The 15,089-nt window shown below is 37.2% G+C and overlaps 1 protein-coding gene across 5 annotated transcripts in view; it reads left to right on the top strand.

Moving 5' to 3' along the window:
• Nucleotides 1-15,089, top strand: part of SGK3 (serum/glucocorticoid regulated kinase family member 3) — a 148,812-nt gene that overhangs the window by 98,603 nt on the left and 35,120 nt on the right. For all 5 annotated transcript variants that reach the window (XM_086695217.1, XM_086695218.1, XM_086695219.1 and 2 more), the window contains 2 exons: nucleotides 6,219-6,294; nucleotides 14,317-14,404. In XM_086695217.1, the coding sequence (XP_086551343.1) occupies nucleotides 6,219-6,294; nucleotides 14,317-14,404 (164 nt within the window). The remainder of the gene's footprint in view (nucleotides 1-6,218; nucleotides 6,295-14,316; nucleotides 14,405-15,089) is intronic.

The raw sequence follows: 15,089 nt of genomic DNA, 5'->3' as shown, positions 1-15,089 counted from the left end.
TTTCAGAAAACAACTCTTGGTTTCATTGATCTGCTCTACAGTTTTTTTAGATTCTATATTGTTTATTTCTGCTCTGATCTTTATTATTTCTCTTCTTCTTCTGGATTTAGGCTGTCTTTGCTGTTCTACTTCTGTTTCCTTTAGGTGTGCTGTTAGATTTTGTATTTGGGATTTTTCTTGTTTCTTGAGATAGGCCTGGATTGCAATGTATTTTCCTCTCAGGACTGCCTTCGCTGCATCCCAAAGCGTTTGGATTGTTGTATTTTCATTTTCGTTTTTTTCCATATAGTTTTTAATTTCTTCTCTAATTGCCTGGTTGACCCACTCATTCTTTAGTAGGGTGTTCTTTAACTTCCATGCTTTTGGAGGTTTTCCAGACTTTTTTCTGTGGTTGATTTCAAGCTTCATAGCATTGTGGTCTGAAAGTATGCATGGTATGATTTCAATTCTTGTATACTTATGAAGGGCTGTTTTGTGACCCAGTATGTGATGTATCTTGGAGAATGTTCCATGTACACTTGAGAAAAAAGTATATTCTGTTGCTTTGGGATGTAGAGTTCTAAATATATCTGTCAAGTCCATCTGACCCAATGTATCATTCAGGGCCCTTGTTTCTTTATTGACCGTGTGTCTAGATGATCTATCCATTTCTGTAAGTGGAATGTTAAAGTCCCCTGCAATTACCACATTGTTATCAATAAGGTTGCTTATGTTTGTGAGTAATTGTTTTATATATTTGGGGGCTCCGGTATTCGGCGCATAGACATTTATAATTGTTAGCTCTTCCTGATGGATAGACCCTGTGATTGTTATATAATGCCCTTCTCCATCTCTTGTTACAGCCTTTGATTTAAAGTCTAGTTTGTCTGATATAAGTATGGCTACTCCAGCTTTCTTTTGGCTTCCGGTGGCATGATAAATAGTTCTCCATCCCCTCACTCTCAATCTGAAGGTGTCCTCAGGTCTAAAATGAGTCTCTTGTAGACAGCAAATAGATGGGTCTTGTTTTTTTATCCATTCTGATACCCTATGCCTTTTGGTTGGCGCATTTAATCCATTTACATTCAGTGTTATTATAGAAAGATACGGGTTTAGAGTCATTGTGATGTCCGTAGGTTTCATGCTTGTAGTGATGTCTCTGGTACTTTGTCTCACAGGATCCCCCTTAGGATCTCTTGTAGGGCTGGTTTAGTGGTGACGAATTCCTTCAGTTTTTGTTTGTTTGGGAAGACCTTTATCTCTCCTATTCTAAATGACAGACTTGCTGGATAAAGGATTCTTGGCTGCATATTTTTTCTGTTCATCACATTGAAGATCTCCTGCCATTCCTTTCTGGCCTGCCAAGTTTCAAAAGAGAGATCCGTCACGAGTCTTATAGGTCTCCCTTTATTTGTTAGAGCACGTTTATCCCTAGCTGCTTTCAGAATTTTCTCTTTATCCTTGTATTTTGCCAGTTTCACTATGATATGTCGTGCAGAAGATCGATTCAAGTTACGTCTGAAGGGAGTTCTCTGTGCCTCTTGGATTTCAATGCCTTTTTCCTTCCCCACTTCAGGGAAGTTCTCAGCTATTATTTCTTCAAGTACCCCTTCAGCACCTTTCCCTCTCTCTTCCTCCTCTGGGATACCAATTATGCGTAGATTATTTTTCTTTAGTGCATCACTTAGTTCTCTAATTTTCCCCTCATACTCCTGGATTTTTTTATCTCTTTTTCTCAGCTTCTTCTTTTTCCATAATTTTATCTTCTAGTTCACCTATTCTCTCCTCTGCCTCTTCAATCCGAGCCGTAGTTATCTCCATTTTATTTTGCAGTTCATTGATAGCATTTTTTTAGCTCCTCCTGGCTGTTCCTTAATCCCTTGATCTCTGTAGCAAGAGATTCTCTGCTGTCCTCTATACTGTTTTCAAGCCCAGCGATTAATTTTATGACTATTATTCTAAATTCACTTTCTGTTATATTGTTTAAATCCTTTTTGATCAGTTCGTTAGCTGTTGTTATTTCCTGGACGTTTTTCTGAGGGGAATTCTTCCGTTTCATCATTTTGGATAGTCCCTGGAGTGGTGCAGACCTGCAGGGCACTTCCCCTGTGCTGTGGTGTATAACTGGAGTTGGTGGGCGGGGCCGCAGTCAGACCTGATGTCTGCCCCCAGCCCACCGCTGGGGCCACAGTCAGACTGGTGTGTGCCTTCTCTTCCCCTCTCGTAGGGGTGAGATTCACTGTGGGGTGGCATGGCCCATCTGGGCTACTTGCACACTGCCAGGCTTGTGGTGTTGGGGATCTGGCGTATTAGCTGGGGTGGATCAGCAAGGTGCACAGGGGCGGGAGGGGCAGGCTCAGCTCGCTTTTCCTTCGGAGATCCGCTTCCGGAGGCGCCCTGCGGCACCGGGAGGGAGTCAGACCCGCGGGAGGGATGGATCCACAGAAGCACAGTGTTGGGTGTGTGCGTGGTGCAAGCAAGTTCCCTGGCAGGAACTGGTTCCCTTTGGGATTTTGGCTGGGGGATGGGGGAGGGAGATTCAAATTTTTCTTAAACGCTAGTCTCTAGGTAGGGTTGGGAGCCTCTTTTCTGGTATCATAGCAGCTTTTGAAATCTCCATTCCCTTGGTGGGGCTTGAACTCACAAACTGTGAGATCGTGACCTGAGCCAAAGTTGGATGCTTAACCTTGGTATGCCCAATTGTAGTGATTTGTTTAAATTTGTCTTCCACTAAATTTGTCTTCCTTCTATCTTTGAGGATAGATACCATGACTTAGTTAAACATTTTTATAAATTTCTGGTGCCTCGTACAGTACAAAATGTGTAATAGGTGATTGGTGAACAAATGAATACATGCATGCCATTGGTGAATACAAATGGAACACATGCGTGCCATTTTCAACTAGTCACTTGTTCTGGAAAGTCTGCCTAGTACTAGGTTAAAGATTTTAAATATCTCTCACAGAACTTAAATTTTCAAATAGTTGAGGATTCTGAATTAGGTACGTTAATTTCATTAGCCAGTCTTTCTCTTTTTTTTCCTTCTTTTCTGGATGACTTCTGTTTCAAATCACAAAATGTTACAGCTAGAAAGAGAGCTTACAGATCATCTAATTCTGTCCCCTGCTTGACAGACTACAGAAGGGAGGAGTTTGTGATTATGAAAACAGGCAGTGGTATCTGAGACTCAGTTACATCTTAGACTCTAACTCCAGTGTTGTTTAACTGTCGCAGGCTGTTTTTTAAAATGCTGCTATTGTTATAATAATAGTATAAATAGTATAATAACTATTTATAATAATAATACAATAATAATAGTAGCAATAGTAATGATAATAACTGTGCTATTATTTGAGTTCCTTCCTGTAAAGTAGCTCTTTTACCTCTATTTCATGCATGAGGAAAATAGAGAGTTAGCAAGGTTAAGACACTGTCTCCAGCCACACAGCTAATAAATGATAGAATTACATTCATCTGGTTTGTTCTCTTTCACTTCACTCTATTGTCTGGTTTATGCATGGTACCTTTAGAAACAAAATTCACAATCTTTTATGTTCATGTTATTTTAAAACGAAAAATTACTTGTTTGGAACATTACAAAAATCTTAACTTTGTTTCCTAATCTGAAAGGTGTGGGTTAAGACTAAAGAATCTCCGTGGTCCCCATGGGCTCTAAAACTCCTTTGATGATGAAAATAGGTCACTCTGGCCACCAGTAGCAGTATTAGCACTAAAACTCTAGGTTTCCTCAAATCAAGAGTTTGATGATGTTTTTACCCTATCCTACGGTATTGGAAATTGGGTCCTCCTGGTTCATTTTCTTGAAACCAACCTACACCGATTTCTTTCACAGAGAAATCGGTGTAGGTTGGTTTCATACTTACTGTGGAGACTGAAGCTTTCATTTTGTCTAAACATTGAGTTCTTTTCAGTCTCTAACTGAAACTTCTTGAATGACAGCAGATACATTCATATAAGTTCTTAGAGAGATTTTTAAAAATATCTCTTTCCAACTGTAATTCTTAAAGATAATATGTCAGCTTTATGTAAACTTTTGGAATTTATCCAGTAATGAGCTTGTTAGCCATTTCAGTTTTACCTGGAATTTTTTCAGATATTTGCATGCTTAATGTTGATCTAAAAATTAAGTGTGGAATCTCCCCTAAACTCTGACCACTGTAGGCCTCTTTTTCCATTTATTGACTTCTTTGTTTTCTTATGTCAGGCTTTCTATAGGGCCTTTAAAACTTTAAAATCAGTAATGGAAGTGGAAAGCACTTAGCCACAGCATAGGATGTAGTTCACAAAGGAAGGAAAATTACAGTTGGTCTCCCAATATAAAATGTACTTTTAGTAAGTCTCCGTAGAACAATTTAAAGCTGTTTCCTTACAATCATTAGATTTTCTCTAAATATTTCAAATGTAGTCATTCATTTTAGTTTTCTCCCTTATGTTAACTTACTAAGCTCAGTTCCTGAAAAATAACTGTTTCAAGTATAGTTTCTAATGTAAACCTTGCATATGCTTTACTGTCTTGTGATAACAAAGAATGCCCTTGGAAGAGTTTTATAAGCTACTTTCCTGAGGGGGTGCCTGGGTGGCTCAGTCGGTTGAGTGTCCGACTTCGGCTCAGGTCATGATCTCACGGTTCATGGGTTTGAGCCCCGCATTGGACTCTCTGCTGACAGCTCAGAGCCTGGAGCCTGCTTCAGATTCTGTCTTCCCCTCTCTCTCTGTCCTTCCCCTGCTCACACTCTGTCAGTCTCTCTCTTGAAAAATAAATAAAAACTTTAAAAAATAATTTTTTTTAAAGGTACGTTCCTGAAATTCTTCAAGAAATTCACAGTTGAACAAGAAGAAAATACTAAGTGCATCTGATCTAAGAGACCAGATCTAATTTCTATTTGTTCTTTTATAGCCATACCTTACATCTAAGAAATGGAAATAAACCTATGTGACTAGAAACAACCTATAATTTTGGTGTCAAACGCTATACATTAAAAGCTTTATTGAGTAAAAATAATTGTATTGAACCAAAACTCATTTTTAAGTTGAATATTGTTTCCAGATTTTATTGAGACGTTCACCAAGTGTCCTATTTTTCCATTTTTAGAGTATATCTCTTAAGAATCAGGATTTAGGATGATGGATTTTTAACCCCACAACAACAAATAACAAAACAATGAAAGTAGTTAAAGATTGTGCTATCTCTTCCAGGCATTCTACTGTAAACTTATATGCGTTCTCTCAATCCTATAACAGAATTACTAGGTATAAATGTTATCCTCATTTTACAAGTAAGGATTTAAGTCTTCGGTTCAACGTCAGTTAGCTAGCAAGTAGCAAAAACAAGATATTTGAATTAAGTTTTCTATTTCCAAGAAACTTTTGTGCTTAACCTTTATTGCTAAAACTACTCTTGCATGGTCCTTAATTATCAATAGTACAGACACTTCTGAAACTGCTGGATAGTTGTTCTTTAGGAGTGTTCCATTGTATCTTTCAAGGGATGTTAAGCAGCAGTTTTTTAGCAGCCAAATTTTGGTGATACTCAACCAGTTAATCACCATTCCCCAGTTACAAGGACTAGCAGTAATTCTTGTTTTTTTTATCTTAATTAGTAGGATTTTTCAGTCACCAGTGTCATAGTGTTAATTTTTATTCATTGCCTGGTAGTGCTTGAGGAATTGGACAAAGCAAATCACCTTTCCACGTTTTGTTTTCTTTAACATTTGTTTTTACTGTTTGTTTATTTTGAGAGAGACAGAGAGACAGAGCATGAGTTGGGGAGGGGCAGAGAGAGACAGATACACAGAAGCCAAAGCAGGCTCCAGGCTCTGAGCTGTCAGCACAGAGCCTGATGTGGGGCTTGAACTCACGAGCTATGAGATCATGACCTGAGCGAAAGGTGGACGAATAACTGACTGAGCCACCCAGGCACCCCTACCTCTCCAAGTTTTGTAATGTGTCTATTTAGAACCTAAAATAGGCATTTCTTTGGAGAGTTTTCTTTTGGGAGATATGTTTTCTGCTTGATTTTAATTTTATAATCATTGTATTTATAGATTTAAAAATATATATATTTCTAAGTATTTCTTATTGTAGATCAGGAAACATGAATTAAATAGCTTCTTGATCAGAATTCACTGTCTTGTGCTTGTCTATTCTTTTATAACTGTATTGATGATAATTACATAGTCTGATGTTAAATAATCCTAATAGTTTGTCTCTCTTAACAGATTTTATTAAACAAAGAAGAGCAGGACTGAATGAATTCATTCAGAACTTAGTTAGATATCCAGAACTTTACAACCAGTAAGTAATTTTTATTGTTTTAAAGAGGCGCTGAAACCAAACCTAAGAATAATGAATAAGCTACTGATCTAGACTTTATACGTTCTGTGGAATGTTACTGTGCTGTATATGTTTGTAAAATTATCAAGCTGTTTTTCCCTGGTATTCTTTTTTTTTTTTTAACGTTTATTTATTTTTGAGATAGAGAGAGACAGAGCATGAACGGGGGAGGGTCAGAGAGAGGGAGACACAGAATCTGAAACAGACTCCAGGCTCTGAGCTGTCAGCACAGAGCCTGATGCGGGGCTTGAACCCACGGACCTCGAGATCATGACCTGAGCCGAAGTCGGCTGCTTAACCGACTGAGCCACCCAGGCGCCCCTCCCTGGTATTCTTAAAACTCCTTTTCCTCCCATCAACTCAAGGCCCTGGTTATCTTCTTTCTTCCTTTTGTACTTGTATTAGTTTTGTAGATTAAACTTAAAAGAAATTTGCATAGCCCATAGTTAAGACATTTTTCTAACTATATTTGTTCATGTTATATTTATACTTGCATTCAAAAAGGATTTGTTAAATCACTATGCTGTATACCTGAAACTAATATTACACTGTAATGTTAACTAACTGGAATTCAGATAAAACCTTTTTTTTAAAATATTTTTTTTAACATTTATTCATTTTTGAGAGACACAGACAGAGTATGAGCAGGGGAGGGGCAGAGAGAGAAGGAGACACAGAATCTGAAGCAGGCTCCAGGCTCTGAGCTGTCAGCACAGAGCCTGACACAGAGCTCGAACCACGGACCACGAGATCATGGCCTAAGCTGAAGTCAGATACTTAACTGACTGAGCCACCCAGGAGCCCCTAGATAAAACCTTTTTTTAAAAAGCATTTATGAAGTACCTGCTGTATGCATTGGTATATAAGGAGAACTTTCCAAAGGCACAGGCTAGTCTAGTGGGAGAAACAGACATGTAAATCAGCAATTGAAGGTAGGAAAGTTTTATGATAGAGGTGCTAGAAGATAATGGAGAAAAATGTGGCCAGCTTTTCTTCAGAGGAGGTCAGGCAAGGCTTCCTGGAATTTAAAGGATGTGCAGTTGTTCAGGAAAAAGTAGGGAGAGAGCATCCAGACAAAGGGGGCAGAATCTTCAAAAAGCCTGACATATTGAAGATACTTACGTGTTTACATTTCATCTCATGTTAATGAGTTTAAGCTTCTTTCTGTAGGCCAGCAGCTCCTGATGAAGTCAGAAGTCAGAAGTCAGCAGCTCCTGATGAAGTTCCTCTATAGGAACATATAGGTAGATCCATGGTTTGAGATGTGTTTTCAGTTGAGTTTGATAATTCATGGGTATTCATTATATTTATTATGATTTTTTTTCAACGTTTTTATTTTTGGGACAGAGAGAGACAGAGCATGAACGGGCGAGGGGCAGAGAGAGAGGGAGACACAGAATCGGAAACAGGCTCCAGGCTCTGAGCCATCAGCCTAGAACCCGACGCGGGGCTCAAACTCACGGACCGCGAGATCGTGACCTGGCTGAAGTCGGACACTTAACCGACTGCGCCACCCAGGCGCCCCTATTTATTATGATTTTTAATTTACATATATGTTACCTACATTATCTTATTTTTACAATTTTTTTTTTTAATGTTCATCTTTGAGACCAACAGAGACAGAGCACAAATGGGGAAGGGACAGAGAGAGAGGGAGACACAGAATCTGAAGCAGGCTCCAAGCTCTGAGCTGTCAGTACAGAGCCCAATGCAGGGCTCAAACTCGCAAGCTGTGAGATCGTGACCTGAGCCAAAGTCGGACACTTAACTGACTGAGCCACCCAGGTGCCCCTTACATTGTTTTGCATATATAAAGTATTGTGTTCTAAGAAGAAGTAAAGGGGATAAAGTAAAATGTCTGGGGAGCTTTTCCATAGCTCACCTATCTGTGTAGACATGAAGATTGCCTTATAGACAGTGATGCAAACAGGACACCCTTTAATAGTCTTTTCAGAATCACAGCCTGAAGGACTGTATATTTAGCAGTTCTAAAACAAGTGACTACCATTTGTGTAGTTCTTCACAGTATAATTATTGAGGGCTTATACCATTCTGAGCAAGTCTTCTGACCTCTTTTTTTAACTTAATTTAATTTACTAAGTTAGTAAAATTCTAGAACTGGACCTCCTCTGACCAAGGTCTCCTGCCCAGTGCTTTGGATTTTCCCTCAATGCTCACAGGTAGGATAAGCTCAGGGAGAGGTGTGGCACCTGTGGTAGCTCTGGGGTTAGCCAGTGCATTAAGGAGCAGGTGCCTTTCCATCCTGAGCCTCTAGCAAGTAACAAACACAAAATTAGGGAGGATCTTTGAACTCAGGATTTGTACATCTGGTCTTTTCCTCAGCAAAGAGCCTTTTGTGATTCGGCTCTCTGTATAATTATTTTTTAAACATTATGCCTTTGCCCTAGGACAAATTCTGTGTCTTCAGCTTAGATCCATCCCTCTAATCTTTAATTTTTGCTGTATGCACTCATTACTTCTAATTGGCATATTAGTGGCTTGTTTTAAATATAATGTATACATTAAGAGGTCGAACGTGTCTTCTTTGACAGAGCCTCACGTGGAATAAGTATAGAATAAATGGTGGTGATGGATATTATTTCTCCTGACATTTTGAAGTGTTACTCAGAACTTGTAACACTTTATATTAATTTCTAAATATTCATCCTGGATCTGGAAAGTAATAATATAAAAATGTTATATTTGGTATTAAAATTCAACTAAAAGCAATTTGATTATATTAATTTTAATTATACATTTGAAATACACATACCATAAAATACACAATTCTTAAGTATACAACCCAGTGGATTTATATGTACATATACAACCTGTAACTACCACCATTCTATTCATGGTCGAGGACATTTCCAGTACTTCAAAAATAAATAGCCAAGAGTTTTTTCAAACTTAATTTTTAACTGCTGTTTTCTTTTTAATAAAAAAATGACATTTCATATTTTTTGAATCTCCTCTTGATGTTAACCAAGCTTTGCTAATTTTCACACTTTTCATTTAAACATCAAACTATAAAATAGTACAGATTTAAGAGAGCAAGAAGAGAAACCAATCATCAAGTGTATTTCGAACACTTACTATGTGCCTCTTATTCCCAGTTAGGGAAATGCACTTTAAAAATACTTCTACTTGAAAAAAAAAAAAATACTTCTACTTGATAAGGTGCCTGGCTGGCCCAGTCAGTGGAGCATGTGACTCTTGATCTTGGATTTGTGAGTTCAAGCCCCATGGTGGGTGTAGAGATTACTTAAAAGTGAAATCTTAAAAAAAATAGAAAAAAAGTACCTTTATTTGCTTATGTTAAAACAACTTTATTGGGGTGCCTGGGTGGCTCAGTCAGTTGAGCGTCCGACTTCAGCTCAGGTCATGATCTCACAGTTTGTGGGTTCGAGCCCCATGTCAGGCTCTGTGCTGACAGCTCAGAGCCTGGAGTCTGCTACAGATTCTGTCTCCCTCTCTCTCTGCCCGCCCCCCCAACTCACACTCTGTCTCTCTCTCCTTCAAAAATAAATAAACATTAAAAAAAAGTTTAAAACAATTTTATTAAAATTTATTTTTAAAATTATTTAAAAACTGGAATAAGGCAGGTTGACATTTCTCTGATTTCTGAATAAAAAAGGGTTTTCTGAACATATTGGCAATGCATGATACGTGTAAAGTAAAACAATGACAAATTTGACTTAATAAAAACTTTTGAACCCCAGAAATCACAAGTGAAGTTAAAAACCAAAAATGTAGAAAAAGTTTCCCATAATAAAGAACAATAGATAAATCTGCTTCATCTAGAAAGAGCTTGTGCAGACAGAACACACTTAAGACACCAAAAGAAATGGACAAAGCCCTTTAATGATTTATAAAAGAGATGCAAGTGGCTGATTACCAGAGAAACTGAACATTTCTGTATTATTTAAGAAATGCAAGTTGGGGGGTGCCGGGGTGGCTCAGTCGGTTAAGCGTCCGACTTTGGCTCAGGTCATGTTCTCACGGCCCGTGAGTTTGAGCCCTGTGTAGGGCTCTGTGCTGACAGCTCGGAGCCCGGAGCCTGCTTTGGATTCTGTGTCTGCCTCTCTCTCTGACCCTCCCCTGCTCATGCTGTGTCTCTCTCTGTCTCAGAAATAAACATTAAAAAAAATTAAAAAAAAAAATAAATGCAAGTTGGAGTAAAAATACCTTATTTTAGCTTTATTGCAGTGCAACACATACAGAAAAGACCACAAATCATGATTATGCAGCTTAATGAACTACGAGAAGGTGAATGCATCTGATTTGCCAGCGCCCAGGCCAAGAAATGTAGAACATTACTAGCACACCCAAATCCCCTCACATGCCTCCTCTCGATCACTGTTCCTTTGTTCCTTCCCAAAGATAACTGTTCTCCTGATTTTTAGCAGGAAAGATTAATGTGCCATTTTTGTACTTTATAATAAATGGAATCATACAATATTCTCTATCTGGCTTATTTTCATGTTTGTTTATTTTTGAGAGAGAGAGAGAATGAGCAGGGGAGGGGCAGAGAGCAATGGAGACACAATCTGCAGCATGCTCCAGGCTCCAAGCTGTCAGCACAGAGCCCGGTGCGGGGCTCGAACCCATGAACTGTGACATTATAATCTGAGCCAAAGTCAGACTCTCAACTGACTGAGCTACCCAGGCACCCCTCTATCTGGCTTATTTTCAACCATGTGAGAGTCATTCATGTTGTTGCATATAGCTATAATCTGTTGATTTCCATTGCTGTATATTATCCCATTGTATGAATATACTCCATTTTATCCATTTTACTGCTCAGATGCACATTTGAGTTGTTTTTATTTTATTGTGAATAATGTTGCCATTAACGTGTGCAGATATTTCTGATGTACTTGGAGTAGAACTTCTGGGTTGTATGCTATGTATATGTTTAACCTTAGGGGATAATGTTAAACATGTTTTCCAGAGTGATTGTACCAAATAATATTTCCACTATCCATTTATAAGATCACATTGCTCACCTCACCAACACTTAGTATTGTTAGCCGTTCTGGTAAGTGGGTTGTAGTATCTTACTGTTGCTTTATTTGTATTTCACTAACTACTAATACCTTTTCTTTAAATTACCGTTTTTCACTTTTAAATTATTAGAGGTGGTAATATAAACCGAAATATTTAATGCTAATCAGAGCTGGAGAGAGTCTTCAGGATATTCATACACTGCTGGGAGAGAATAAATTAGTATAGCCTTTCTGGAAATCAGCTTAACAAACTATATTTAAAACCTGAAAATGGTTTATAATTCAGACCAAATAATTTTGTTTTTAAAAATCATGAATGCACAAAGATTATCAATCACAACTTTATCGCAGTGAAAATTCTGTAGTAAAAATTTGGAATCTTTGTATCCATCTGTGTATCCTAAAATGAAAGAATCATTGAGTAGCATTTAGTGCATTCTCACTATACAACAGTATACATCTATCAAAAGTGACTGTTTACAAAGACTTTTTAACAACACGGGGAAATGTTTGTGATGTAATTTTTATGTGAAAAACATTAAAAATATTTTAAATAGAAGATGGTCTTAGTGGTACAGAAAAAAAGATTGAAATAAAATACCACCAAGATACTAGTAATAGTTGCTTCTGTGTGTGATAAGATTAAAGATCCTTACCCTCACCTTTAAAAATTTTTTTATTGAAGGTCCCCTGGGTGGCTCAGTTGGTTAAGTGTCTGACTTTGGCTCAGGTCATGATCTCACAGTTCATGAGTTTGAGCCCCGTGTTGGGCTCTGTGCTGACACCTCGGAGCCTGGAAGTTTCTTCAAGTTCTGTTTCTCTCTCTCTCCGCCCCCACCCCCTTCTCCCGCTCGTGCACGCTCGCTCTCTCTCACAAAAATAAACCTTAAAATTTTTTTCTAATTTTTTTTATTGAGATAAAATTCACATAAATATAATTCACCCTTTTAACTGTTTTCAAAAGTATACAATTTAGTGATGTTTAATATAGTCACAGTGCTATACAACCATCACCACTATCCTATTCTGTTGTCTCAAGCCTAATCTAACATTAACATCACTCCAGAAAGAGACTGCAGTTGACCCTTGAAAAATACGCATTTGAACTTTGCAGGTCCACTTATGCATGGATTATTTTTTGGTACAGTACTGTAAATGTATTTTCTCTTTATGATTTTTTTAACATTTTTTTCTCTAGGATACTTTATTGTAAGAATACGCTATATAAAACACATAACACAAAATAAGTGTTAATCAACTGTTTGTTATCGGTAAGGCTTCAGGTCAACAGTAGGCTGTTGGTAATTAAGTTTTGGGGGAGTCAAAAGTTACACATGGATTTTCAAGTGCATGGGGCATCAGGGCCCCTAAACCCCCATGTTGTTTAAGGGTCAGCTGTACTTTTGAATTTCTCCTTTCACCCAGCCCTTAGCAACCACTAATCTACTTTTCTGTCACTGTGAATTTGCCTATTCTGGATATGGCATATAAATGAGGTCATATAATATGTGATCTTTTTTGTCTTTTATTTTTTCAGCATACTGTTTTTGAGGCTCATCCACGCAATATCATATGTCAGTACTTCATTCTTTTGTATGGCAGAATAATATTCCTTTGGATATGCTACATTTTGTCCATTTATCAGTTAATGGACAGTGGGGTTGTTACTACTTTCTGGCTATTGTGAATAATGCTGCTTATGAACATTTGTGAGTTTTTGTATGGATGTGTTTTTATTTCTCTTGGGTACATGCTAGGAGTGGAATTGCTTAATATATGGAATTTCTACATTTAACTTTTTTAGGAACTGCCAAACTGTTATCCATAGTGGCTATACTAGTTTACATTCTCACCAGCTCCTCCCTTGTTTGAAAATTATTTTTTGGAGCACCTGGGTGGCTCAGTCAGTTAAGCAGCTGACTTCAGCTCAGGTCATGATCTCACTGTTCATGGGTTCAAGCCCTGCATCGGGCTCTGTGCTGGCAGCTCTCAGCCTGGAGCCTGCTTCAGATTCTGTGTCTCCCTCTCTCTCTGCCCCTCCCTGCTTGCTCTGTTTCCCTTTCTCAAAAATAATAAACATTAAAAAAAATTTTTTAATAAAAAATAAAAAAATAAAAATTATTTTTCATCTTTCTGAGTTTCTTAGTAAGGCCTTTTTAGTCCACTTTTTTTTTCTCTTCATGTTTGATCTTCATACCCATCCCTTCATCCCTACTGTTGATCCTTACTTGAATGTTTGTTATATGTCTTCAGATATTTGTTTATTGGGTGCTCCTTCATGTCTGTGAATATTTAAAATATACAAAATGATACTGTGCTACATGGTTCCTTGTTTCTGACTCTTGAGTGGAATTCTCTGGGTCGTCAACCATAGCTTTACTAGTTTCTCTATTGGTGGATGCCTATTCTTCTGATTTATTACTATAGAGAAAGTTGCTATGAGTATCCTAGTTACATGTCTTTCACTGAACCTGTACAGAATTTTCTTGTGGTTTATTCCTACAACTGGAAATTATGGGCCCTACACAGTTTAACCAATATTGCCAAATTCCTTTTCAGAAAAGTTTCCTCATTTTACTTTCTTACTAGCAATGCATGAGGGTGTCTCTTTCCCTATATCCCTATCAGCTTTTGATATTATCTGTCTTTCTAATCTTTGCCCATTAACGGACATAAAATGGTACCTCATTTGTTGTTTGACTTTGGATTTCTTTGATTATTAGTTAAGCTAGACATCTTTCTTACCATTTGGGGTTTTTCTTTATGAACTGCCTGTTTTTATCTTTGATCATTTGTCAGGTGGATTCCCTATATTTAAAAAATTAATCAGCTTGTTACTTTTATAATAGTAGTGATGGATTGTATTGGCATTCATACTGTAAATGCTATTACAGTTATTTTATTTTCATTTTAAAAGGGAGAAAAGCTATAGAGATGCTTTTAAAGTTATAATAGAGTTAATTTTTGTTTTTAGTCCAGATGTCAGAGCATTCCTTCAAATGGACAGCCCAAAACATCAGTCAGATCCATCCGAAGATGAGGATGAAAGAAGCACTCAGAAGGTAGTAAGAGGGATTGTGTTTTTTAATAGAAAAAATACCATTCCCCAAAGATGAAATTACTGGCAACTTGAGGGCAACATTTACTTAAAATGATGTAATCTCATCCATTGTAAATTTTCTACCCTGTAGAATACAAAAAACAAATGTGTACACCTCTTATTATTTCTTATAAAATTTATAAAATGAGTACTTTTATGATAAAAAGTAATCCATGGTAGTATTTAGTAGAAAGTTTTGAAAATAGTAAGAAGTATTTATCACTAACCAGACTAGTAATTTTTAACATTTTAGTGGTTTTCCAACTAATCTTCTCTTAATATATAGGGATTTTTTTAGTTACCTAATTTTAATTATACAGTATATACAATTTTATATGCTATTGTCTTCACTTTACATCTTAATTTTTGATCATTATATGTCTTCATAATCATTAACATACTTAAACTATTGTTTTGAATTTTGACCAGCAGGAAAGGCCTTTTTAATCAGAATGTTAATTTAATACTTCTTCCTCTTCATTGCCGGGTTTTTATATGCAGAACAATCAATATGCATATGCCAGTTGGCATCAACTAAGTTTTATTCCTGTAGGTACATGCACATAATCAGTATGTGTTCCAAATAAAGAGTAGGGTATTCTTATTTTTTTTAAACCAGTTGTGATAACCAATAAATAAATATAATA

This window comes from Puma concolor, chromosome F2, assembly GCF_028749965.1.
Source record: "Puma concolor isolate L17-30 chromosome F2, mPumCon1.1.hap2, whole genome shotgun sequence".
NCBI classification, from domain to species: domain Eukaryota; kingdom Metazoa; phylum Chordata; class Mammalia; order Carnivora; family Felidae; genus Puma; species Puma concolor.
The sequence above is the reverse complement of the archived record's forward strand: the minus strand, read 5'-3'. Positions and strand labels throughout refer to the sequence as shown.